This window comes from Conger conger, chromosome 12, assembly GCF_963514075.1.
Source record: "Conger conger chromosome 12, fConCon1.1, whole genome shotgun sequence".
Classification (NCBI taxonomy): Eukaryota; Metazoa; Chordata; class Actinopteri; order Anguilliformes; family Congridae; genus Conger; species Conger conger.
Genome location: NC_083771.1, coordinates 34,245,665 through 34,270,874, shown reverse-complemented (window position 1 = coordinate 34,270,874; position 25,210 = coordinate 34,245,665). Strand labels below are relative to the sequence as shown.

Here is a 25,210-nt window from a genome sequence, read left to right as displayed (position 1 = left end):
TGTGTCAGACAATATCTCTGGATAAGGCCAATGTTTTGGATGTTCTTGATTGAATAAATAAAGACCATGTACACAAAGTTTGATCAAAATTGAAGTGGTCAACTCGGGTTGATTTTTCACAAAATGACCCTCAATCATTAGACAATAGTGGAAAAAAAACATTTTCTCTTTTGATAACATTCTTTTCAATTTAGGGATCAAGCAACACTGTGGCAGCTTTTTTGATACTGTGACAATAACCTCAAAAGAAAGTATCAATAAGTTCACACTGTACAACCTTCTGGAAAATCACAACCTATTTTTCCATACCATTTTCCCTTCCCAAATGATCAATTCGGTAAAAATGACACCAGACACACACATTGGCATTTAGTTCCTTGAATTCTGAAGTAAATGCATTTATCAAAGCACATCATCTGTGCTAGTCAAATTAAACACTTCAAATATTTGGCAAAACTATCACCATAGCTGGACACAGCATAGACCTAGGTGGACAGAGAATACTGACAGTCTTCAGCTTTAGCAATGAGGACACCACAATTAGTACAGCTAGTTACAGCAAGATGACTGAAGTTGGGTATTTTCATTTCCTAAACGAAAGCATTTCACTAAAGAAAGATAATTTCATAAAGTTGCTGGCTTGCATATTGTAACAAAATATGAAATAAATACCAATTCAATTTATCAAACAGTGGTAATCTCACTATCAAGCTGACTAGTTAATTGCAGCAAAAGCAGTATGCTCCATTACACTATCCTTATTGTACACTTACTGATAAAATGAAAAACAGGTTTAGGCGAAAATTATTGTATGACTAAACAATATTCCAACCCAAACACTGTAAACAAAGGCAGACACCACCTTTCATGTGGGTGAAATTCACTAGCTGTTTCTGGGCCTTTCTTCATGAATAAATATATAGCCTACACATCTGATGTTATTTCGTTTTTGTCTTTTTTCTAAGGTATATATCATATGAACAGCCAGATTTTGATGATGAAGTATTCGGTTATACAGCAAGTAGTCTGACTCCGAGTCCAACAGGCTGCCATACCAAAGTGGCCTCAATTTTAAGTTCTTTAAACAGGTTTTCCCATGTACCAAGAAGACTAACCTCCATCACAGATGAAAACCTACCTAGGTTGGTCCTATTTGCATCATCATTTCAGTTACAAAAATGTACACTCACAAAACAGTGTCTAGTGTCTATGTCTAGTGTCAACACATAAAAATCTACAATTGAACTCAAAAGTAACACAAAAATCGTGTTGGATATTTATACATCAATTTTCTTAAATGCTTAAAGATCAAAAGAAAGGAGCTTTCAAGTCTAGGATTAAATACTACCCAGGAAGCAAAAGTTACAGGAGAAAATACAATTATGCTGGAAGAGACGTAAAAGGTCGAAAATAAAACTCAAATTAGACAATCCTTCCTTGGATTTGTATCCATTAAATACAAAACAAAGTGGTATGAGCTTTAAAATGCGACAGATATGTACACAATTTTAAAAGAAGACTCAAGCTAAATAGGCTTTAGTAGCCGCAATACGCAATAACGTAAAACACACACACAAATGAAGACACGGTAACACCATGTAATATCAGTGTGAAAATGATAGAGGTTAGCATTTTGAATCAGCTCATAAATTCTGTAAATTACCTTTTCCAGGTGATAAGTATCGGGCGACTGATTTAGCAATACGCTCCACTTCACCTTACAGACACCAATCCAAATGTGGGTGACAAGTGGCGAACTACGCACATTGCAGATACTGCGCTTGCTCCATGATGCAAAAAGTCACAGGTGGCCACCTTAAACTCAACATTTGCAAATGTATGCATCCAGCAATAATACCCTTTACAAGAAAGCATTGCTATTTTTGTTTTTATCCTCACGAGGATACACTGGCCGCTTGTTGTCGCTACAGAAGCATGTTAAAACCAGACTAAATCTTAAATGCACAACTTTCACAAGAAATGTTTAACAAACTAAATACAATACTGAGCAACACGTTGCAGCGAAGTGGCATCACATCCTAAAACCCGCTGGTACAGCATCACATTCTTCTTGTATCAACACAATAAATTCCTCAAGTTTATAGGCAAAGCTCAGAAACTCGATCCAGTGGCAGTGCACGCGTTGCGCGCTTTTCATTTGCCAACTGTGGTTACATTCACTGGACTGTCACTGAGCGCACACAATAACTGAACAGTAGCCTACATCTAAGTTTTAAGCGGACAGTTAGCAAAGTTATCACAAACCTTTCAAAGTTGTCCTAGGCTGCCGAGGGTATAGCTAGCTAGTTGTGAGTGTCTTGCAAACTAAATAGATTTTATTCACTCCCACATCAACGTGTATTTTATTTGGAAAGCTCTCCGGTTTCACGGGTTGTATGGTATGGTTATATACGCCACAAGTAATGATTCATGCCTTCAGTTAATTTTAGTGTCCCACTTCGATATGACGAACAGTCAGTCACACGGTTAGCTAGCTAACTAACGTTAGTTCGTGAATTTGTGCTACTGCTAACGAGCTAAAAGCCAGAAATACAATCAGGAAAATGTGAATACCTGCTAGTCCTTCGAAATACGGAAATGCTCAAGGAAAACATTGTCCAATAAACACTCAAAATGCAACGTTGCGAGAAACAAAACTATTTGGCTATTTAGCGGTCCAAACTCCACTTGTATTGAATGGGTTCACTTCCGCCACAACTGCGCAATCGCGTCGGAGTCGATTAATCTGACAGAAGTTTTCATGACGGTGTTGTGGGTACCGCTGGAGATTTGCTCAGGTAGGTGGGCGGGGGCCCAAATAGCATCCCTTAGCACATAAAGGTTACAGGTAATGAGTAATGTGGTTTAGAGGATGAAAGATTGATGGATCGGGCCTTTTTTGCTTATCTTAGATAACGATGTTGACCATATCAGCCATTATAGCTCGCTCGCTGGCTAGCTATGATCATGTATGCAAAACTAGCTGAGGCAGCAGCAGTGCGTATTTCTGTTTTTGTTGAATACGCAATATCAAGGATTGCGAGGTATTGTAAAAATGACACATGTAACATATTACATTCGTTAATATGTGTGACAATTCGATCAATGTCTGGACGGTAACGAGCAATCCTTGGTATATTGTTGACATTACATCACATCGCCTACACTTGTAGGCATGTGTGTCACGTGTGAACGGTCAGGATTTTGTCAGTGCAAGGAATAATACATTATAGAAGCAAATATGAAATCGGAATTCGAGTAACAGGCGTATATTTCAACCCCACCTATATGCAGCCGCCAAAATTGTCAATAGAAAAAATGCATCACCTTCAGTAGGATCAAGCTTGGATCACATTTTTATGGCATTTGGAAGCATCCGTAACCTTCCGTACAAAGAGATTGCTTATATGACGCGTTAAGCCACGAACACAATTGCATCTGTCTGTTGTAATTCAACTTATCCACCATCATGTTGCTGTGTAAAAGCAGTGCATGCAGGTCTATAAATGTTCCGAGTGACATCGAGACGCTTATGGACTTACCTAACCCTGCTGGTAGCCAGGAAAATTCTGAACTCGGAACAATCGCCTGGTCTGAAATTGGAAATTGAATTTTTTCCAAGAAATGGGGTAGTTTCCAGGAGACAGCTCCACTTTGTATAACTGAAAAAATAAGCGAAGGACAGATGTTTGGAATCAGCATTAACCATTTCTTGTCAACCTTTCTGTCAAGAGTATAGTCAATCTGCACCTTCTAATGCTCAAATTAGTATTTTTCTGTCAATATTTGTTGAGTTGTTGAAACACACTCTCAACTATAGATACAGTTCGCCTACATGTACTGTACCCTACATATACACCACACTTTACTGTAGATAGGTAGATAAAGAATTATTGATTGATTGGGAAAATAACTGTGTTTCTGTGTGTGTGTGTGTGTGTGTGTGCGTGTGTGCATGCATGCATGTGCCTACATACGTACAGAATTATGCATTATCAATACAAATGCTATTATCATGAGTCAGCTTCACTAAAATATTAATTAAATTGATTGTACCAGATGTAAATATCATAATGTTTCCAGTGGCAGGTGGTTCAAAGGTTTTCAGACATCACGTCCCTCCCCACCTCACCCCACCAGACATCTAACCCCGTGACCTTTGTTATTTGTTGCGTGACTAGGGGCCAGATTCCAAGCAAGTTTTCTCTTTACACTATTGGAGGAGACCACCCACTGAGTTGTGAAAATCCCAGATCTGTGCCATGCTACCATCAAGGGTTGCTTGGAAATGCCAAATGCCTATTCAGATCCTCGTCAGACTATATATATGTATATATTGTGGGAAGTGTTTTTTTTTTTTGATAAGATAAATTTAAAGTCACTCAGATTGGCATTTTAAAAATGTTTGTCAGCATTAGAAGAACAAAAAAAAAGTATCCACTGATTGCATGCATCAATTTGTCTTCAGAAAACGCCCTAAATCCTAGCTCTGAGATTAAATTTCATGGTTGGATTTAACCTCTGTGCTTTATTTTAATAACATCAACAATTTATTTTTTTGTTCTCAGCTATCTGTAGCGTCAAATTCCAGGTAAGTGACTTTCCACTTAACGTCTAAGTTATGACAGAGTAAAGTGTTTGCAAAAAATATGACATTCCACTGGTATCCTATGTATGATATGTCTGCCAAGAATCAGCCCTCGTTAACTGATGGGCTACAGTCCCCCTAAAGTCTCTGCACCCTCAACAACTGTACTGTTATTTGAATTCTGCAACCCAGCAGTTTTCAACCTATTCTGATCCATGGAACCTATTCTGATTCATGGAACATTGTATCCATGACAACTAAAAGTGATTTGAGCATGTCAGTGCAGCATTGAGTTACCCTGCCCTCCCAACAAACATCCCCAGAGCTAGGCCTGTCAGTCATATACAGTACTGTGCAAAAGTCTTAGGCACCTGCCTGTATAGATAAGATTATTTAAAAAGTAATTAAATGAAAGGTCCTAAATAAACATACTATACATTGTTCATTACATTTTAGTAATTTGGCAGAATAGTTGAATCAAATAAATATGAATATTTGGAAATCTCAAATGTGTTCTTTTATACTAACACACACACACAAAAAAATATATATATATATATAATAAAGTCTAGGGGGCCTAAGACTTCTGCACAGTACTGTGCATTTCAGAAATATCCTTCACAGCCATTACTTGTCTCCCTGATACTTGACCCCCAAATTCTGGGCCCTATTTTAACAGTCACTGGTGAATCAAGATTATTTACCTGTAGTTTGAATGGATTAAATCAAAAGAATATAAGAATACTTTATGGCAAGAGCAGACTGTTAAAGCCATGCTTAAACTGCCGTTTACCAAGAACCTTTTGTGTCATCCCCCATTGTGGCGAATGGCTGTATGAGCTAGTGAATGCTTTAAAAAGATATGTCCGGGTTCATGAATGTTCATGTGCTTCAGATTGGTGAGCAGGAGTCTGGGTGAAGGCAGAGAACATGGCTGTGGAGAAGCGTCTGGCATTTTCCATTGTGCAGTTCCTACGAGATCAAACACACTGTGGTGCCCTGAATTCAGATGAGCAGGAAAGCCTTGAAGGTAGGCTAGTATCACAATTCTGCTTCCTCTAAGAAAAAAGGGCATGAGTCTTCACAGATTTCCAAACAAACAACATTTTTCTTAATTTGGTGCTTTTCATTTTTATAGGAATTATTCACTCTCTAAAACCACATGATGTCCAAAACAGCAATGCATGCCACAAAGAATAAAACTCCCATGTTCATTTTATGGTATATTGCAACAATTATGTAAAACTATAAATAATTTTAACTGATCAAAGACTGAGGCACATCTACGTATAGGTTCCTATTTAGGTTGTTCAATACATGCAGGAATCTTCTTCTTGGGCAGCTAGCCGCCACGTTTCCCTGTGCTGTCTGCGCAGCCCTTGCAGCTGAGTTACACAGCCACTGTGGCAGAGTACTGCAAATCTTGCCTGGTCGACACAGGCAGTCTATAGGTGCCCAGTCAACAGGAGGAATTTCTGGTTTGTAATAAGTCAGAGGAAACTCTGCCAAATTAATCCCTCCCTCCCTGATGCCAATTTTGCGTTGTCATACAGTATCTGGCAGAGTCAGCACTGGAAAGGGCCGGACACATCGAAGCATCAATCTGTAGCGTACCTAGGGCTGGACACCCAACTTGCCAGACTTGTTGTGGGTTTCTGGTGGTTGTGAATGGCTTTTTGGAAAAGGGGGCCTCAAGCGTGTGGTCCACTGTCTGGTCTTACGTTGCTCAGTTGCGATACAGTGCTTGGAGACGACCTTCAAGATCAACTCCAGCGATAGCCACCTGGCCGTGCCACAGCCCCTGACCGAGATCTTCCTCAACTCCATCTTAAAGGTGGGAATAGTAGCTACCAGCCATGTGCAGAACTACTATTGACATTCATGAATATACAGTATGTGAATGTACATCATAAAATTAATAATGATATGATAATATCCATCTGATACATTATGGTAACACACAGATTGTTATCAGGGATGTGTTAATTCCTTCTGAGCACCCCATAAGAATTCATTCACATATGTAAATTGAATTAAATGCAAATTTCTGCATTTTTTTGGTGTATCTTTTATCATATATATAGCAAATCTCAGATGCAGTATACTGTGAATTCCTTTCCACACATACAGTTTCAAGCCCTGAAATTTAGATCAGAAATGTGTGGGTAATAACCTACTGCGAGTGAATCCTTCTCGACTGGCCTTTTACTCTGCTTCCACAGAATGACAACCTGTCGATACCGGAGATATCCCCATCTGCAGAGGACACAGAGAGAGCAGAGCAGCTGAAAAACGAAGGTGCCATCTGCCATTTTTCATTCACGCATGCAATTCCAGTGAAGGTCACATCAGCATCGAGCATGAACGATTGACATCGGTATGTGAGATACTTTTCATGAAAGAGCCTGAACTGCATTTCTAGGGAACAACCACATGAAGGAGGAGAATTACAGCTCTGCAGTGGAGTGCTACACAAAAGCCATTGATCTGGACCGGAGAAATGCGGTCTACTACTGTAACAGGTATGAGAAAATGGAGGAATAGGCAATTTATACTACGTTTTAATGCTGTTTTTCAAAATATTATGTTGCATCCAGTGGTATCGAGTAAGGTTTAGATCACATTTGATCTAAGGTTTAGATCGCATCAACGTGGCCTCTGTGACATGCCACTGTACTGTCTGGATAGTGACACTTAACGCTTGAAATGTGAGTTCTTGATTTAGTTTTAGTTTCTGAATGAACACATGCCTTTGCTCTGCCCCAAAGGGCTGCAGCTCACAGTAAACTGGGGAACTACACTGAAGCGACTGGCGACTGCGAGCGGGCCATCGGGATCGACCCCACCTACAGCAAGGCCTATGGGAGAATGGGGTGAGTTAAGCCTGCTGGGAGCCTGGGGCTTCATGCCCACTAAGCTGTGTGGATTACTGCTTCTATGTTTGAACTCAGCCATCAGTTGGGTTTGTGACGATTCACAAGATGTGGCTGTGGGGATGGTCACATAAATGATCACATATATTCATGACACCCTCATGTAGACTGACTGTGACTCACCGTGGTGCATTTCCCCAACCTGCACTTTCTTTCAGACATGGGAGGTTTGAAACGGAACTGTATTTCCCAGTTGATGAGTAATTTAGCTCCACGTGGTTTTCTAAAGCAGTAAGAACGATTAGTCAAGTTTCCTGATCATCTAACATTCTCATCATGAGGACAGCAGTGTTCCTTCTCTGCTGTGAAGGAACAGACATGCTCACACAGTGCTTGTATTGTTTGTTAGTTGGGGGTTTCGTGCGGCCGTGAAAACATCGGGCAGTCAGGCGGTTTATGAAGGCAGAATTCAGTTGGACAGAAACTCTTGTTTTAACCACTGCAAAGGAGGCCTCAGGAGCAGATACTATCATACTATATCTGTAGGAGCGGAACACATGCACAGCCTAGGTCCAGAGTACTCAGAGAAAAGCTTTTGAGGCCAAAAGAGAGATACCAATCTCCTGCCTTTGTCATATCATTAGCATTAGCATGTGCAACATTTAGTTGAAGTTTATTTCTTGTAAACATGGATGAACCCATCAAAATTGTAACAGCAAATGGAGTCTGCATTCACTCTCTTGTTTTAAGGCTATGGATTTGCACCAGGCTCACAGCTAAAATAGCCTCGTATGAGGGGAAATAGTTCTTCCAAGTCTGTACTTTGATTTTGGCTGCCAAACAGAATCCAGGATTAGCACCGCCTTTTATATTTGCTTTCTTTATGATTGTAAGGAGCCAGACCGGCCAAGAGTGTTGACTGATGGGACCCTGAAATTGGGTTTCCCAGGGAGAAGGTTGAGTGAGCGCTGTCATAGTTAACATAAATCCTAAATTTCATATGTGCCTCACGAGAAGCAACAGTGAAATTCCACACAGTCTCTGAACTCCGAGTAGTTGTGGCATTTCAGACGCACAGCCATCAGTCATCCTCTGTGCTATGTTGAGCCCCTGTGTTTGCGAGCGTCTGCCCACCAGCGGTTCTGTCATCAGGACTTCCTCCCAGCCACCAGCAGTCTAGTTACAATGACAAATAGTCCTCTGGCTTTACTGTAGCACGACAGTTATGTGATCTAAAATTAAGAGACTCATGCATTTGTATCCGACAGAAAAAACTAAACAGCATGCTATTGCCAAGATGTATTGTGTTCAGCCAGAAAACTACCCTTCCCATCATGCCCTTTGTGTTCTAGGCTGGCCTTAACTGCCATGAATAAGTACCCAGAGGCTATCACTTACTTCAAGAAGGCACTGGTGCTGGACCCAGAGAATGACACCTACAAGTCCAACCTGAAGATAGCTGAGCAGAAGCAGAAGGAGGCGTCTAGCCCTGTGAGTAGGGTGTCGGTTTGGGAGATGGAAACAGCAGTCCCGGCACAACATTGGGTTCTTCACAAATGGTTGATAATACTCTCAACTAAATGTCCCAGCCCGGGAAGATGAGTGGATCAGGCAATAAAATATAGTCCTGCGGAGCAGTACCTGCAGCAGTTTTATTAGACAAGAAGTTAACATACTGTAAGTCTCCTGGGACTGTGGGGGGGCTTTCAGAATTCCATCAATGTGAAGTACCACCACATATACTGACTACTTAATCCCATTCGGAAAGAGGTTTTAGACAGTCAAGGGTCTATGCATGCTCTGTGGTGTGTATTATATGACGTGAAAGTAACACAAGTCTCCTTCAGAGCTCAGATTTCCTGTCTCGCTGTATCCATGCTAATTCTGCATCCAATGTTTCTCCACACAGCCTCTTAAAGAAGTGTAACCTCAAATAGCCTCACAAAATCATTTGTGAAAAATATTGCTGTCATAATGTTAGGCTCGTGTGGTAGGCCATCCAGATGGTATTTTCCCTTTTAAGAAAAGTTTTTCATGCTTCTTAATTGACATGTTTATATTGTATTTTATAGCTTACATTAAATAACTGCAATTTATACATGATTTCAAGAATTTGTGTGTGCACTACTGTTCTCACTATATTACTTTGTGTTGTGGGTATGATGTCAAGGTGTCAAATGTTTACCATATCTCTGAGGTGGGGTCCTCCACCACAGGGAGATCATTTTCAACGGCCTTGAGATTAAAAGGAACTTGAGTGTTTGGGCAGAAGTTCAGTTATATTAAGTTGCCCCAGCTGGGTGTACACCTGGACATATGGACATCTGGCATATCACTTATGACTGCCTTTTTGACACCCAGCTGGTGCAACCAACCCCTGCTATTTTACTGGTTGAAAATGAATGGAAGGTGCCGGTAGACATGCAAACTGTGTTGCCCGGGATGTGTCTTTCTACAGACAGCTACAGGACTGGGCTTCGACATGGCCAGCCTCATCAATAACCCTGCCTTCATCAGCATGGTGAGAACCCATACAAACCTGCGCAAACCGTACCAACTGAGCTGTACCAACCATTCAGTCCTGGCCTCAGGACCCCTGTGGGTGTTTTATTGCTTCACCCGGGAGAGCCTCCTAAACTGACATTTTGACTGGCAGGGCTGGTCTGGAATTGAGTATGCGGCATTGCTCAGGAGCCAGAGCGGCTCTGTGGGTTTTGCTCTCTGAGAGATCTCACAGACCAAGCCTCCTGTTAGTGCTGAATAGATTGCACAGTGCAGACCTGCAATCCTCATTCCTCATTAATAGCAATGATCAATGTGTCAATGTAACTATGCAGTTTAAAGGGTTTATATTTTAAGCCAAGGGTAAGGTTTTTAATTGTTGTGAATATACAAAGCATTCAGTTACCAGTTTGGTCAGAAACATTGACTTACTTGGCACGGCAATTCTACCAAAGCACTGTGGAACATTGTTATCAAAATGAAAATGGAAGTATAACCGACATTCTTTATGTCTTCAGGCTGCCAGTGTGATGCAGAACCAACAGGTCCAGCAACTGTGAGTACACCATTCCCAGAGCTCCCCCTGCAATTTGTTTTTGTCCCAGCTTTCCTAGCGAGATGGTTTGGATATGGTTTGTAGTATGGTCATTGGCATGGTGTGTGGGCTGAAGAGCTGCTGTGCAGTGACTGTTCTCTCCGTTGGCAGAATGTCGGGGATGATGTCTAATGCGGTTGGAGGGCCAGCAGCTGGAGTGGGCGGATTATCTGACATTTCCAGCCTTATCGAAGCGTGAGAAGCTCCCGTTATCTCCTCGACTCCATTTGCACAACGCCCTTTTTTTTCCAGCCCTTGATACTGTGATCCCATTAAATCACATCCAATAAATTCATTCTTGTTTCTTTATTCACTTTTGGAAAAATAATTTTTGCTTTTGAAAATAAGTGTTTTGTCAGACATTTTGTCAAAACACACAAAAGTCCACCGATATTTTATATTCATATTTAACATATTTTAGAATTTAAAACATTTAATTTTTTTCAGATGTTATAACTAACAGATGCTAACTGTCCCCTGCAGTGGTCAGTGCTGTTGCTTGTCGTAACTAACAGATGCTAACTTGTGCCCTGCAGTGGTCAGTGCTGTTGCTTGTCGTAACTAACAGATGCTAACTTGTGCCCTGCAGTGGTCAGTGCTGTTGCTTGTCGTAACTAACAGATGCTAACTGTCCCCTGCAGTGGTCAGTGCTGTTTCTTGTTGTAACTAACAGATGCTAACTGTCCCCTGCAGTGGTCAGTGCTGTTGCTTGTCGTAACTAACAGATGCTAACTGTCCCCGGCAGTGGTCAGCAGTTTGCCCAGCAGATCCAGCAGCAGAATCCAGAGCTGATCGAGCAGCTGCGGAACCACATACGGAGCCGCTCCTTCAGCGGCAGTGCGGAAGAACACTCCTGATCCAGACGGGTCTGTGACGCCAGTCTCTGCCCCTCCCTTCACGTGAACATCTGCGGCAGTCATTGCCTGGTTGAAAATTGCATTGTTTTTGGGCTGTAAACTAATCTGTCAATTAGCTCTGATGGCAGTACATTTTATCTCTAGTAGTCTCATATGAACTTGGTAAGAGCTGAATTCATGTTTCCTGTGCTTCAAAAATTATTTTAAAGATGCATTCACTTCCACTGACTTACAGCAGTCTGGGTTTTCTACCCTGCTCAGAACTTGCAATGTCAACCTTTCACTGAATTGGTGAATGCAGGGGTTACATGTCTGTGTGGCTTTCTGCTGCGTTCCCCTGCAGGCAGGAGAAGGGGAGGACGTACGTGACTGCAATCCCCCACCCATTCTTTAACGGCAGTTCACCGGCAGTGCTGAGGGGAAGCGGCGAGCTGGAAGAGGGGAGCACTTTACTGTGATAAACAGCTTTGGGGGAGAGGGGGGAGGAGAGGGAGAAGCATTGCACACTGTTATCCAACACATTATAGAAACCCAACCAGTCCACAGAGACAACTGGTCCTCATCATATTCACTGGTAACATTCAAAATGGTTTTCTATGTGTTTTTACATGTTGTAGCAATGTGTGCCCTTGTGTCTGCTGCTCTTCCTGGGGCAAGCTGTAAGTAGCATACAATAGCAGGGTTACATTACCTCCCACTGAGGTTTCCCATGTCAGGAAACGCCACTTTAGAACAAGTTTTGTATATTATTTCCTATATTATTTTAGGGAAGCAAAATAACAAAAATATGAAAAGAGCGCAAGAATCATGAATGTCGATCGGAAATTTTTTTATGACTGGAGTAATAAGAAATGAGTATATAATTCATAAAGACCATTACACATTAACTAAATATTGAGCCATTTAACATTTCATACCCTGAGTACCCTTGAAGAGCAGGTAGTTCAGTCTCTTATTGTCGACACATTACAGGCCGATTTCACTTCTATAACAAATATAAGCACCAGAATATTTATTAAAGTCAGCGTGTAACAGCTGAATAAATTCTAGGGTGTTAAAACATCTACAGAAATCTACACTTGCTGCATTCACATTCACATCTACTTATGTTGCACTGTACATTGCCATTTTCCACATGGGCTTACCTCATATCAGTGATTTAAAAAAAGGTAAAGAGAATACTGAAAATCTTCATAGCCTCAGCCATATTTATTTTGCATGCTCAACAAGATCTGATATTTGTACTATTGACAGATAAAGGCTGAAAGGCTATGCTTGTGAAACAGGACTCAGTAAAGCATATGTATCGTTAGAATCGCAATCTTAAAGTATGTCAATAAAGTTGTCTTGAAATGAACTGCGGCCACAAATTATTCTTGAGTGTCAATATTCACCAATGCAACGCTTCAAGCTATTTCACTGCTCACATATCAAAATTAATGAGATTATTGCAACAAAATGGAATATCTCACTAAAAGTATTTGTAAGGGATTTGCACAGTATTTCAGATTTAACAAATGCAACCTTTTGACAATGCAACATTTTGAAAACATTGTGTAAACTGGAACTATGGTTAATAAGACTTTTATTATCACCTGTTTGTACATTTAAAATCAGTGTACACATCAACACGATTAAAACATTCCATATTTTAAAACCTCATTGCCTTTGAGATAGTTAGTAAAAGGGGATGGAGAAAGGAGGTGTGCAGGTTTCCAAGGTTGGTCCATCGAGGTGCAAAGTGCCAGGGTTTTTTCTTTTTTCTTTTTTTTTGGTGGCTGATCAGGGTCTAGCTCTCCGGGTTCATGAACGGGCACACTACACAGACTTGAGCAATGTCATCATATTCATATGTTCTTTTCAAAAAAGTGTCTGTGAGCCTCAGTCCAGATATACTCTGTAATAAGGAAAGTAAATTAAAATCATTAAGGGGGATAAATGCAAATCAATTAAATGAAACTTGAACTGAAATACAAGAAACTTATAGAGGCTTCAAATTACAAAGCAAATACAAAAATCAAGTCTGCTATATGGGTTGCCTGCACACACAAATGTAACTTTTCATGGAGGGTAAGACATCATGTTCAGAGGGGGGCTTGTACTTGGTGTTCAGTCATTGAATGGATGAACGGTGTAGTCAGACATAGTTTTGATATTACAAATTTGAGTGTCAGAACAATGTAAAAATGTTCCCCTTGTTGCTGCACAAAGTTCTTCAGTTTCTCCCCAGTGTTCATGATTCATTCATGGTTGGATGCAGAACTTTCAGACTAAGGTGATGTTCTCTACTGTACCTCTACAGCTCATTCCTACCAACCCCAGAGCACAAAGCCCTTTCCCTCACGTTAAATACGTATCACATGTAATCACATTTCTGAAATTACTTTTTTAATTTTCCATGTTGCTCAATTGTCACTTGAATCCAGTTCTAATGGCAGGCAGGGTAGTTTTCATGAATGCAGGTGGCTGGTCGTTCACACTCACCTGCAGGCCCTGGACTGAGGACAGGACCCTGAGGGGGAGCGAGAGCGAGGAGCTGGGGCTGAGTTTGCCCAGCTGCCGCCCCGAGACGCCGCACCAGTGGATGGAGCAGGTGTTGCACATCTCCAGCACCAGATCCATGGTCCTCTCGCTGCAGGGGAGATACGGGGCTCAGATATATCTCACAAACTCGACTGAGCTCTCCTACAGCCTCTCTGCAGTTAGAAATGTGCGGGATGACAGCAGGGCGTGTGAGGTACAGCAGCTCTTTACCTGCAGTTAGTGATTTTACAGGTAATGTCGAAGGGCTCCTCTAAGTTCACCGTGTCGGGGATCATCTCGAGGGAGAGTCTCACATCTCCATAACCAGGAGCCTGGGGGCACAGAGCATGGAGACATAGTCAATTTCCAACCAGACCCCAATGAAGATCTGGAGAAGATCTGTACTCAAAAGCCTAGCAAATGCACTCAATGATCAGCCTGACGCTGCCACATTGATGCATCTCATTGAACTAACTGTTCATATAGTTCAGTCATTGGTCAACCCTCTTGTTTTGAGCCCTTATTCAACACATAGGCTCCTGGAACAGTACCCATGATGCAAAGCAGCGAGACTATTTACCATTCTTTGGAGCTGGCTAGTCTGCAACCGGCCTCTCTCCCCTAGGTTGGTTTTCCAGACAATGTCCAGTTTGCCGATCACCGTCACACCCTTTATCACCCCGGCCTTCTCTGCAAATTCCGGCTTGGGCTTAAGGCAGTACAGGTACTGTCGTGTGTCCATGGGCTGCAGGTAGGACATCTTCCCAAATGTAGACGCCCTAAACATCACCATCAGCAACCATAAGTACATACCCCAGAATTACAGATTAGATACTGGGTGGTCAGAAGTCTAGTCAGGAAAAATCACTTGTTAACTTGGTCATACAATGACTAATCACATTCAGCAATCAGGTGATGTGATCTGGTACTTTACATAAAAAATTACAAAATAATTAAAAAATGTCAAAATATTTTAGCATTCTGATAAAGGTCCCTGTGGCATTAATAAAGCTGAAAATGGAGTGTGTAGCACCTCGAGCACATATCTCAGATGAACAGCTTGTTTATGCTCAGATAAAGCTCTTGGGTGAAACACAGAAGGGACGAGGCCAGCTCTGCTCCTTTACCCATCATCCCCCGACGACACTGTGTTGAGCTCAGAGACGTTGTACATCATGGAGGGCTCCAGGGACACCTTCTCCATGAACATAGGAGAGGTGGTGATGTTCTGGATCTGCGCCTCGAGGAAGACCTCGTCTGTCTGTGTGGTCAGGTAAGAGCACTGGTTACGGTCCGTCCAGCCAGAAGAGCTGTCCCCAGGGTTCTAAAGGTAGACTGGGCAGTACCACCATGTTTCACCTGTCTGTCTATAGATTCTTACTTCCCTGTCTAGAGATTCATTATTTCACCTTCCTACACTCTGAATGACTGAGCTATACATTTAGTAAGAGGACACCTTAAGAACACCACTACTGAATGACAGGCACTTAACATGTCTTAGTGAACCCAAAAAGTTAACAAATCGTTTTACAGTCCCATAATCCATCATACTCTTCCAATCAGGCTTTGAAAAATAAATGTATTCCCCAAAGTAAAAAAGGTTCAAAAGGCTGAGGGATGTTACTGCTCAGTTCACCTTTACAATGTGGATTAGTATTTTATTAAAACGTGTCAGAAGGAGAGTTGAGATTAGTTCATGCCTGCAATTCAAAGTCTAGTAATTAACAAAGGAACAACGGTACAATTTTGTGAACAACCAATTATTACTGTACAATCCAGAATACACTTTAATCTTTCACATGCAGCATTTGTCAATCAGCCAGAGGTTTAAACGTCCCTCAAAAAATACATAAAAATAGCTCTCCTGGTGTTAAGCAGACCCCTAGCATAGCAGTTATTTATGGCTGCACAGTCTGGTGTAAAACAACACATCCTTTCTCTCTCAGTCCAAAGAAGAGCTCTACTCTCGCTTCAAACTGAATTTAGAGCAATAATTGAGTTTGTCTGCTTAAAAAGACTGTTGTTGATTCTTTAAAAAGGTATTTGTTTCAATAGCATTTATCCACATCTAAAACTCAGCATATCCTCAGCAAAAATAAATCATATGAATTAAAACCGACAATTCCCACCACGTTCCACTGATGAACGGCTGAATTTCAGAATCTCGATTTTTCATCTTGGCCGCATGGCATATGGCATGTAAGTTGCAAGCTCCTTCTTTTGCAAACAGAATCAGACCCGCCTTGCAAGGTTGCCCCACAATCAAGAAATTTCATCAGGGTTGATTGATTGATTTGATTTGCATCCAGCCCCACAGATTCACCACTGTCAGGTAAATTGTTTTCCACCATCGGTTCCTTTCATCACCCGTGCTTCCCGCATCCAGAAAACGTGTTTTAAGGCTGAGAGTTCGGCAGGAGGGAGCAAGCATTGAGGGGAAAATGAGAGCGAAGGGCGGAAACAGTGAAAAAGCATCATGTCACTGTCAGAAGTGAGAACAATTTACAGTGACCCAAGCTGAGGGCCACCAGGGGCCTGGTGTGCTATTTAAATGACAAAAGGGGATCTCGCCCCTCCAAAGATGCTTTTTCATTATTTCACCCTGTGTTGAGGCTCAAAGGCTCCACAGTTATGCTGCAACAAAAGTTTTTTAGAAAGCAGAGACCAGTTAAAGCAATGAAAAGGAAAAGAAATTACCACGGAACTGAGGTCACTCTAATGGAGAAAATGAAAGAAAAAAACATTAGAAAAATGAGGGTTATGTGCTATGGAAAATGACAGTGCATCTTTACCTTCTGGCTAAACAAAATGCATTTGGTTATATAATAAAGTAAACCAAACAATGAATGACTAGACTACAATATTATAAAAAATAATTTCTGCTTGTGAAATGAAAAAATTATAAGGCATATAGCTTTAACTAAACTGCCAGGATGTACAAGCAAATTTGAAATCCATGCAAAACCCACAAAAAATGTCAAGAAAAACACTGAGGATACAAAGAAAAATGTAAAAATAAATTAAGCTCACTTTTTTTAACTGAAGTCCCCATTGAAAATGATAAGTTTAATTCTCTTTGAAACTGCCAGGAAAATAAATAAGTTCAATTCGGACGGGAATCTCATTTGCTTCAGTGTGCATACGTGTGCTCTGGATATATCACTAGTAATAACTTATTGGCTGGTTGAATTCTATTCAGCAATTTATTGCTTTCATTTAACCTAATTTATTAATATATAGATCTGCTGTAACTTCTGCTTACTGTAAATTGATTTTGAAAGAAAAACAGGAAAGGCCAGAGTAAAAAAAATAAATAAATAAAAAATACCTGCTTTAAAAAAATTAAAGGAAATCTGTGAATGAGAGAATGCCTTGAATATCTGCGTCCTATAACACCGGCTATGTCGGCCATTCTCAGAGGCCACATATGACAATGTGACAAAGGAACAAACACCAGGGAATGACACAAGAGGAAAACACACACAGGCAGTTAAGAGGCCAACTCACCTCTGCGTTGTAGAACTTGGTCTTCACATCCAGGGGCTTGAGTACCTGGTTAAAGAGAGATTGCAAGCTGAAGGCTGATTTCTCAGGCTGCTCCTCAGTGCTGCCACTGAGCTCCATGCTGAAATGGCTGTGAACGAGTCGCCTATATTAACCAGGACAGCAGAAGTCACTTGCAAATGGCATCCAGTCTCCCACTGATCACTGAAGTTTTTTCAGTAAATGAGACCCAGACAAAAGGGGACTGCGCTTCTTTGGGTGAGCATAGCCACTCCCATCACTTTCCCAGTTCAAACTCAAAGCTTGGGTGCAAATTGCTTTTCTCTCTGCCACGGACTTGCTAAATTGTTCGGAGGTGAAGTCCAGGCCCTATGTAGTGTAACACATGGAGGGATTAAAAGACATTAACTTAAGGTATCTGAAGATTAAAAGTCTCCAGGGCTGCATACATGTTTGTCTTCTCAATCAATATGCCTCAATATGCCTTTTTCCGATGTCACTCGAGGTTCTCTTCTTCAGACACAATTTTGTTGCCACATAATAGGGAAAATATCAGAATAAGAAACTATCGCGTCAGCCTCACCTGAAATTTGAAGAACTTCCTGAAGTACAGCTTCTCCCCTGTCTGAGTGGTGTAACTGACTGCACAGACCAAGCTAGAGACAACAGACACAAACACAAGGTTCAGCCATTACGCCTCTCTCCAATCCAATACGCCATAAATAGTCACAGGGTATTATTCACAATGCAAGTTTCATAGAAGGGAAACATGTGCATGGAGTCTGGAGTAAGAACTGGAATACACATCAAACAGACACACATCACTCTGGATAAGCGTCAGCACTAAGCCAGTGAATAAACAAGCTCAGCAAACCAAACACACATGTGGGTTCCAATCTCCTTGACTTCGTGGTGAATAACGTCATCGATGCAGCATTCTGGTTTTAACTCGCCGACAGCTGAATTAGATGCAGACAGGTTCAAACGCTGAGAGCTGGTCTGTAGGTCTGCCTGCAAGACAACACAATTAAGCAATTTCATTCATTTGTACCAAAATATTTCACCTAATATTTCACCACATGTGTAAAAGAGGCAGAATAAGAACCAGAAAAAAGAAATAGACTGCATACTGTGAAAAACGTGTGAATTTGCATTTATTTGATGTTTCATTTGTACCTTAAAACAACCAAGTTAGGCATTCAATTCATGTACATAATATGCACATAGCGTTGCCTTGGTGATGGGCAAGGCTGGTTACAAAATGCAGTGAGACATGAACCAAACCCCATTACTGCTGTAGACACAATCGTCTGAGCCTCCAGGGCCAAAGTCGCCCCCACATCATTTTGTGTTTATAGTATGAATGTGCTATCCCACAGGATTCACACCATTTTCCTCATATTCAGCTTGATCACCTTTTAAGGGGTCAGGCAAAAACTTCCAACCGGTATGTAAATGGTGCCGTTCGACCGACTGATTGTGTGAAGATTAATTAAACTGAGATGGACTGAAATGCAATTTGTTTCCTGCGCCTCCTCTTTACCTTCACTAGTATGTCCTTGACCACCTGGACGCTGTCATTGTGTACACTGATGTAGCTGGAAAAGGTCTCACCCAGGAAAATGTTCCTGCACACAGGAGCGGAAATGCATGAACACAGTCGCAAACAGATGAAAAGCATAGTATAATTATGAAACATAGAACAAATACACAAAGAAGGGAATGGGAATCAGGGTGGAGAAGGGGGTGTAAAAATGAACGCAACAGCACTTCTCCTATCCTCCAAATAATATTAATAAAAAAGAATCAACATCCTAATAAGAAAAAGGATGATTTATCCTATAACAATGATTTCTCCAAAGCCATACCACTCAGGCCCAGCTAAACAAGGCCTGGCTCTTCTGAGTTTAGAGAAGAGATCTCACATGAGGAGGAAGAGTGTTTGATGGCTTTTCCCCTTTGGTTACTGAGACCTACAGCCCCTAATCACAGCCACACATGATCGTTCTGTACCCAAAATTCTGAGGAAGAGTGAGCATCTCTCCAAGCGTTAAGGTCTCTGCTCCCTTAATGGTGGAGGGGTCCTCCTTCATGAGTCTACCAAACAGGTCACCTGAATATGTATGGAGAGAGACTGTCAGGAGCAAGCTCAGAACAAAAAACAGGCACATTTATTGCTTTAGTTTGGAAAGACATTTGAAGAATACGCTGAGCAACTGCATACAGTATGACCACATTACGGCAGGCAAACGGAGAGGCATGATCACACTCTCTGATCACAAACACAACAACATGACCACAAGAAGGACAAACTGTTAACTGCTTATATGAACATTAAGCAATTATATACAAGGTGTTGACAATACGGCCCAAGTTGAACCCAAGAGATGTACGGCGTTGTGTCTGGAACCTGATCCTCTTTCCATCTGGTTGTGTGTCAAGCGTTTCTACATGTTCTACATAGCCAAACCATGTGTCCTGAAATGGGCAAAGCTGACCCAAGATGACACGTGTACCTATGCTGGTACTGTTGACCCAAAACTCACATTAGCTGGTTTTGGAGCTGGTGGATCTTGAAGGACAGGCTCCCTGATTCTACCCAGAGACAATTTAATACACTGTTCAAAACCTGGGATAAGGATAATTGCCTGGGATCAAAATGCTGTGGAGTCTGTCTGTGTGGAGCAAATTCTAGGCTGAAACCTATTCTCCTTTACTGACAATATCAGTATCACGTCTTATGCTACTGTACAAACCTATTCAGCTCATTCTATGAACTTGAATACCTCTAAAACATTTTATATCTGTCAAACTTGGCAAGATTTCTTTTTACAACATTCACCTCAAAAGACTTGGCAGTCAGGCACCCAGAGACAAGACCCATGTCAAGTATGTCACCAACTTTAGAATGAGATGTTGTTTCAAAAAAATAAAACAGGAAATATGGTTTAAGACTGGCACAAAATACATGCGATGCTTTTTCTCTCCTGACTATCATATTCTTAGCACTGCGTCTCAATTTCACAGGAAATATGTATTCATCCCCTTCCTCCCCAATAATATAAATAGCAAACGAACAGCAATCCTACCCAGAAATGTCATGTCATGATGTATGAGCTCTGTGGCTTCCAATTACCAGTTCTATGATCATATAACAGCAAGCTCGACTTCAGTGCAAGGGAAAACAAACACTATAAATCTATGTCAGAACTCAGGTGCTAAATTTGGGCCTCAGATCCTTCCAGAGCTGCCCGGTAAATCACTTTCTACTTAAAGAGTCAGAAACTGATGCAGCTTTATCATAAAAGACAATTGTAAAATAGGTTTATGTGTTGTGTTTACAGTTGATAGATTGATTGGGAAGTGAGTAGTCACTTAACCCACATTTACATTATAGATTTTTGTACACCATTTGCAAAGTTTAAATGTTCATATTAGACTAAGGCCCTTTAGTTACACTGTTGCCCTGATGCATGGCTTCTTATTTCTAATAGTTGCCCAGTCAACTTGATACTCGATGATGTGCTTCAGCCAAGCTGCTTTGCAAATCTTAACATGATCTGCCTGTTCCAACTGCCCTTGGTGAACCAGAAAAGTCAACTCTTAATTGCGACTGCACGTGAGCATTCTTCCTCAGCACTGAGGCTAATTCAACACCAATCCAAACAACACACAAAATTAAGCTGATGCAATGATGTATCAGGATACCAGAGCCAGGCCACAGTCCTGCACTTGACTGGGGGATGGCTCTGGTGAAATTCTGTTTGCCCCCATAAATTACGCTGATTACCTGGAAGGTCTCTGTCCTCACATGTCACCGGCATGTTCGTGAAGAGCGTTGGTTTCGTCAGCCGCATCACTGCAAGAGACAAATCAGATGGAGGATTTATGGGCACCCAGTTAGCTCAAAGCCTGCGGTCACTGTAACGGTCAAGACGCGTGACATAGTTTCCCTGACTGGTCAGATGGATTTTAGAAAGCAGCTGACCATTTCAATTTCAATTGCTCTGAGCTAATCCGCTAGCTCAACAGTGTTATGTAAAATCAGATCCTTCTTCCTCATAATAATTTAATATTGAGGCCAAGGTATAATTCTAGCCGGGATAAGGTTACTGAAATTAAAGTCATGGAAAAGAGTGGAAGGTGGTTTGTGAAAGAGGTTTTAGAGTTGCAAATTGCTGAAATCGCATAAATCAACACCGTTGATGATTTATACGGTATCTGCACTCAGGCATGTGCCGGGGTGTTCCAACCACAGTCTTCGCCAAAAAGCATCGATCTGACAGGACCAATTAGCCTGCAGGAGCGCTTAGAAAAGGACCATTGCATCTGAGCCTCCCAAAAATAACAGTTTCACAGATGCAGTTGCACGGCTGTTCCCTCTTCCTTTCTTGGAGATACTGCCTACAGAACCAATTCCACATTTACAGTCTCACATAAATGAGTTCAGACGATGAGAGAATTTTAATTTCTCTGAGCTGATGGTTTCAACAATAAATAAACACTTTTTTTTTTATTCTAAAAAAATAGCATGACCTCTGTGAGCCTTCAACGTGAATATGGCAGCTCTATATTCTTTACACATACCATACCATTTAATATCATAAAGAAATGTTTTTGCATTTACAAATATCATACTATATGGAACAGATATATCACAGAATAAAATAATTCCTCTAAATTCTTAAGATTTGGACCAGGGGTTTGAGGGATTGGCAGACCAGAGTTACATTTCTGGAGGTCCTTAGCGAAGGCAGCTATATTTATCATCACTGAAAAACTATCTGTGAAACAGGAGATGGCCAAGCCTAATAAACAAACAAATCCTAAAATCCCGCCATGCTGTGAAAATGATGTCTACAATTACCTTATGATGAACTGACTGTCTGTAAACGTCTAGGCAATATATTATACCAATTAACATAGACAGTGCAGCAGCCCACAGGGATAGATTTTACTTGTTTGGTGTTAAACTTATTTCAGGGCTTGACTTTGTTGACATTTGTACTGTACTTTTTAATAAACCAAAGTGTCCTACAGTCATGTGTCAGTCATACAAGCTACTCAAGCAAACGGAGTGGCTTTTTGGCAACTTGGACAGAAGAATAGAATAGAGAATTGAGGTCAGAATTCTGGCTGCCGCTTACTAAATACATCTTTTACCACTTAAATGAGCTCCATCAACTAAACGCAGTGTTTCCCATTACTAAACTGGCCAGCCACAGTTTATTTCATCCCTCCAGTTTCACAATGAAACCAAAATATTTTTTGACTCTCACAATCAACAAAAAAATCGAACTTAAGGACCTTTCTGAATTTTGGTTCTTAGAAAGATGCACATCAGATGCAAGACTGACAGAAATACTACCAGGCCTCGGGAGTTAATTACAAAAGACATGTTTATTTGATCTCCATGCGCTTTGCATAGTTGCTTTAGCAACGCACCTCTCACTCGCAGCCAGTCAGCTCCCTCCTCCCCTTACTATACACACAAGATGGGCGCAAGCCTTCGGCTCTGACTGTCGCCTTGTTTGAACCGAGTCCAGCATCTTAACTTTCGTAAGCCATCAGTCCAGGACTTTTTTTTAGGAGAGAACATTGTTTGAGTTAACTACAGTGCAGTCCGTAAGTAAGGGAAGTGGTACATCCCTTTTTATACATAGTCCCTCTATTTTAGGGAACCAAAATCCATTGGATAGTTGGCTTCTCAGCTATTTCTGATTAGTCAGGTGTATTCAATCGCTTCCTTAGTGCAGGTATAAAAAAAGCTTCCAATCTAGCTTCCGATTGCCTTTGGAGTCTGTTATTGGCATTTGCCAAAATGAGGACCAGAGTTGAGCCAGTGACAGTCAACATAACTATAACACCCCCACTATGTTTCCAAAAAAATGCTTTGGTTCATGGGCAGTAGCTTTTTGCCTCCATACTTTGCTCTTGCCATCAGTCTGATAGAAGACAACCTTGGTCTAATCTGTTCACATTTGTCCATTTATGCAGCTAAAGAGTGTGTAACTGCCATAAAGCAGTTTGTGATGTCTTCTGAGGAGATTATTCACTGACACATCCATGCCTGCCTCCTGAAGAGTGTTTTTGATCTGTCGGACAGGTGTTTATCGGTTTTTCTTCAGTAAGACGAGAATTTTTCAGTTAGCAAATGTATCCCGACTGTGAAACAAGCCAAACATTATGTTGATTATATGGAACAGTGAGTGTGGATATTCACATTGTGATGAATTATGCCCAAATGCCCGTAGTCAAAATCTGTTTTCACCGGCCTCAGAAATATTCAGTCGGACAAGTGATTTTCTCCAAGGCCTCCAAATTCCATGTCTTCTGTTTTGACTTAGGCATTGCATAATACATTTTTATTGTAAAATAACTATCTTATTAGGTATAAAGTCTCAAGAGCTTCAAGTATTTTGGGCCAGTGTGTGCATTCACAGCATGCATACTGAAAGAGTGCACAAGATTGATGTAACTGTTAAAATTTACTTAATGTTCTCCCAGGGGGCGATACATCATCAGACACCAGACATCAGAACTCTTCTCACAGCTCTAATATTTTCTATTATTGTCATTCCATGTTGTTGTTGGCAGCTGTTTAGCCCCACATTAACACCTCAATAAAGTACCCAGCCAACTTGGAAGTTATCAAATCAGATGGCATGGATCTCATTGACGATGGCCTAGCCAAATCCAGATTGCTCCATCGTGTGGGTGCTTTTGCAAGAGTATGACGCTCACCTGTTTCATTCTACTAACGAGGATGTTGACTTCCAGGCCTCATCCTTGTGTTGCCCGCTAAGTTTGGCATTTTAACAAGCTAAGCAGACGAGACCCTCTAGAGCAATGATATAGCAAGCAAACTAAACACTAAAATAACGACTTGTATTCCACTAAAAACATTTCGCGTAAGGTAAGTAAGATGGCCGAATTAAACAAATGTACTTGTGGATACGGGTGTGTCCTCTTCTTATGTGGACATAACTTGTCAACCAAGCGATTGATAAGTTATTGAGCCATTGGTGATACAGTCAGCTGAAGTTGTGGAAAAATAATTATTAGGCTAATGTGCATTCGCTTTCCAGCTGATGTTATCAGACAAATCCAGGCTTTTTGTGTCAATTATTAAGAGGCAGGTTGCTAATGCAAGCTAACAAATTGATGGTCTTTGGATTTAAACATAAATTCCCCTAAAACACTAGCTGAAGTGATTAGTTAGGTGACTGCAACATTTGAGACATCCATGTCTTGACAGTAAGTTACAGCACACCCAACTCACTAACTGAGGCTGTCAAGTTGCCAGTAGCGTTGCTAACCAGCTACATAACGATATCCCGTCATGTCCCGTCATCGGCAGTTTCTGTACCGTTCAAATATGATAGTCTTAAACAATAGTTGAATAACAAGCAACATGTTGTAGCGAACCTACAAGTTTAATAACGCAACGTTACTTATTTTCCAGCATCGTAGTGATGTGTTTACATTCGCTAAATTTCCCACCACAGTCACAATGTCAATGATGCTAGCGAGGCAGCAAAATCCTTCGACCCACCAATATTTCGAGAGCTACCAGGTAACGTCAGATATTCTGTGATGCTTTTATCAACGATATAATGCAATCAAAATACCTTTTAAAGCGAGTAGCTGCTCTTGTTTCGCCTGATTGACATCCATTTTTTCATAAATTCATCTGAACTTTCACCCACATTATCAGCTGAGTACGGAGCGTGGAAAGGGACACTATCCCCACGTTATGTCATTATAG

General features: G+C 41.1%; 3 protein-coding genes across 6 annotated transcripts in view; 1 reads left to right on the top strand and 2 right to left on the bottom strand.

Moving 5' to 3' along the window:
• Positions 1-2,738, bottom strand: part of nln (neurolysin (metallopeptidase M3 family)) — a 16,509-nt gene extending 13,771 nt beyond the window's left edge. Inside the window, exon 1 of one of the 3 annotated variants that reach the window (XM_061262584.1) lies at positions 2,575-2,738. In XM_061262584.1, coding sequence (XP_061118568.1) covers positions 2,575-2,615 — 41 coding nt within the window. In that variant the 5' untranslated portion in view covers positions 2,616-2,738. Of the gene's footprint in view, positions 1-1,663; positions 1,748-2,265; positions 2,549-2,574 lie in introns of those variants that run through there. The other 2 variants (XM_061262585.1, XM_061262586.1) reach the window with 2 other exon arrangements.
• On the top strand, positions 2,319-12,772 carry sgtb (small glutamine rich tetratricopeptide repeat co-chaperone beta). Its single transcript, XM_061262590.1, has 13 exons — positions 2,319-2,798; positions 4,569-4,591; positions 5,484-5,618; positions 6,319-6,422; positions 6,811-6,886; positions 7,011-7,110; positions 7,357-7,461; positions 8,814-8,952; positions 9,920-9,982; positions 10,482-10,519; positions 10,670-10,753; positions 11,304-11,424; positions 11,759-12,772. Exons 3-12 carry the CDS (start codon positions 5,519-5,521, stop codon positions 11,413-11,415), a joined length of 921 nt encoding a protein of 306 aa, XP_061118574.1. The 5' UTR covers positions 2,319-2,798; positions 4,569-4,591; positions 5,484-5,518; the 3' UTR covers positions 11,416-11,424; positions 11,759-12,772.
• trappc13 (trafficking protein particle complex subunit 13) lies at positions 12,602-25,210 on the bottom strand. 2 transcript variants are annotated; one of them, XM_061262587.1, is made up of 13 exons: positions 25,074-25,210; positions 21,233-21,301; positions 19,456-19,555; positions 18,986-19,070; positions 18,326-18,453; positions 18,026-18,098; positions 17,446-17,490; positions 16,636-16,653; positions 15,066-15,199; positions 14,519-14,717; positions 14,170-14,270; positions 13,900-14,047; positions 12,602-13,312 (listed from the first exon to the last, which is right to left on the bottom strand). In XM_061262587.1, exons 1-13 carry the CDS (start codon positions 25,117-25,119, stop codon positions 13,205-13,207), a joined length of 1,254 nt encoding a protein of 417 aa, XP_061118571.1. In that variant the 5' UTR covers positions 25,120-25,210; the 3' UTR covers positions 12,602-13,204. The 2 variants fall into 2 exon arrangements, with proteins under 2 accessions (XP_061118571.1, XP_061118572.1); XM_061262588.1 differs by lacking the exon at positions 16,636-16,653.

Excerpts from the sequence above, each read along its gene's own strand:
- sgtb (XM_061262590.1), top strand. The coding sequence starts at position 5,519 with ATGGCTGTGGAGAAGCGTCTGGCATTTTCCATTGTGCAGTTCCTACGA. Across the intron at positions 7,111-7,356 it reads GCGGTCTACTACTGTAACAG|GGCTGCAGCTCACAGTAAAC; the intron begins GTATGAGAAAAT and ends TCTGCCCCAAAG. Across the intron at positions 10,520-10,669 it reads AACCAACAGGTCCAGCAACT|AATGTCGGGGATGATGTCTA; the intron begins GTGAGTACACCA and ends CTCCGTTGGCAG.
- trappc13 (XM_061262587.1), bottom strand. The coding sequence starts at position 25,119 with ATGGATGTCAATCAGGCGAAACAAGAGCAGCTACTCGCTTTAAAAG. Across the intron at positions 14,048-14,169 it reads TGTAAAATCACTAACTGCAG|CGAGAGGACCATGGATCTGG; the intron begins GTAAAGAGCTGC and ends TCTCCCCTGCAG. Across the intron at positions 13,313-13,899 it reads CCTCAGTCCAGGGCCTGCAG|AGTATATCTGGACTGAGGCT; the intron begins GTGAGTGTGAAC and ends TCCTTATTACAG.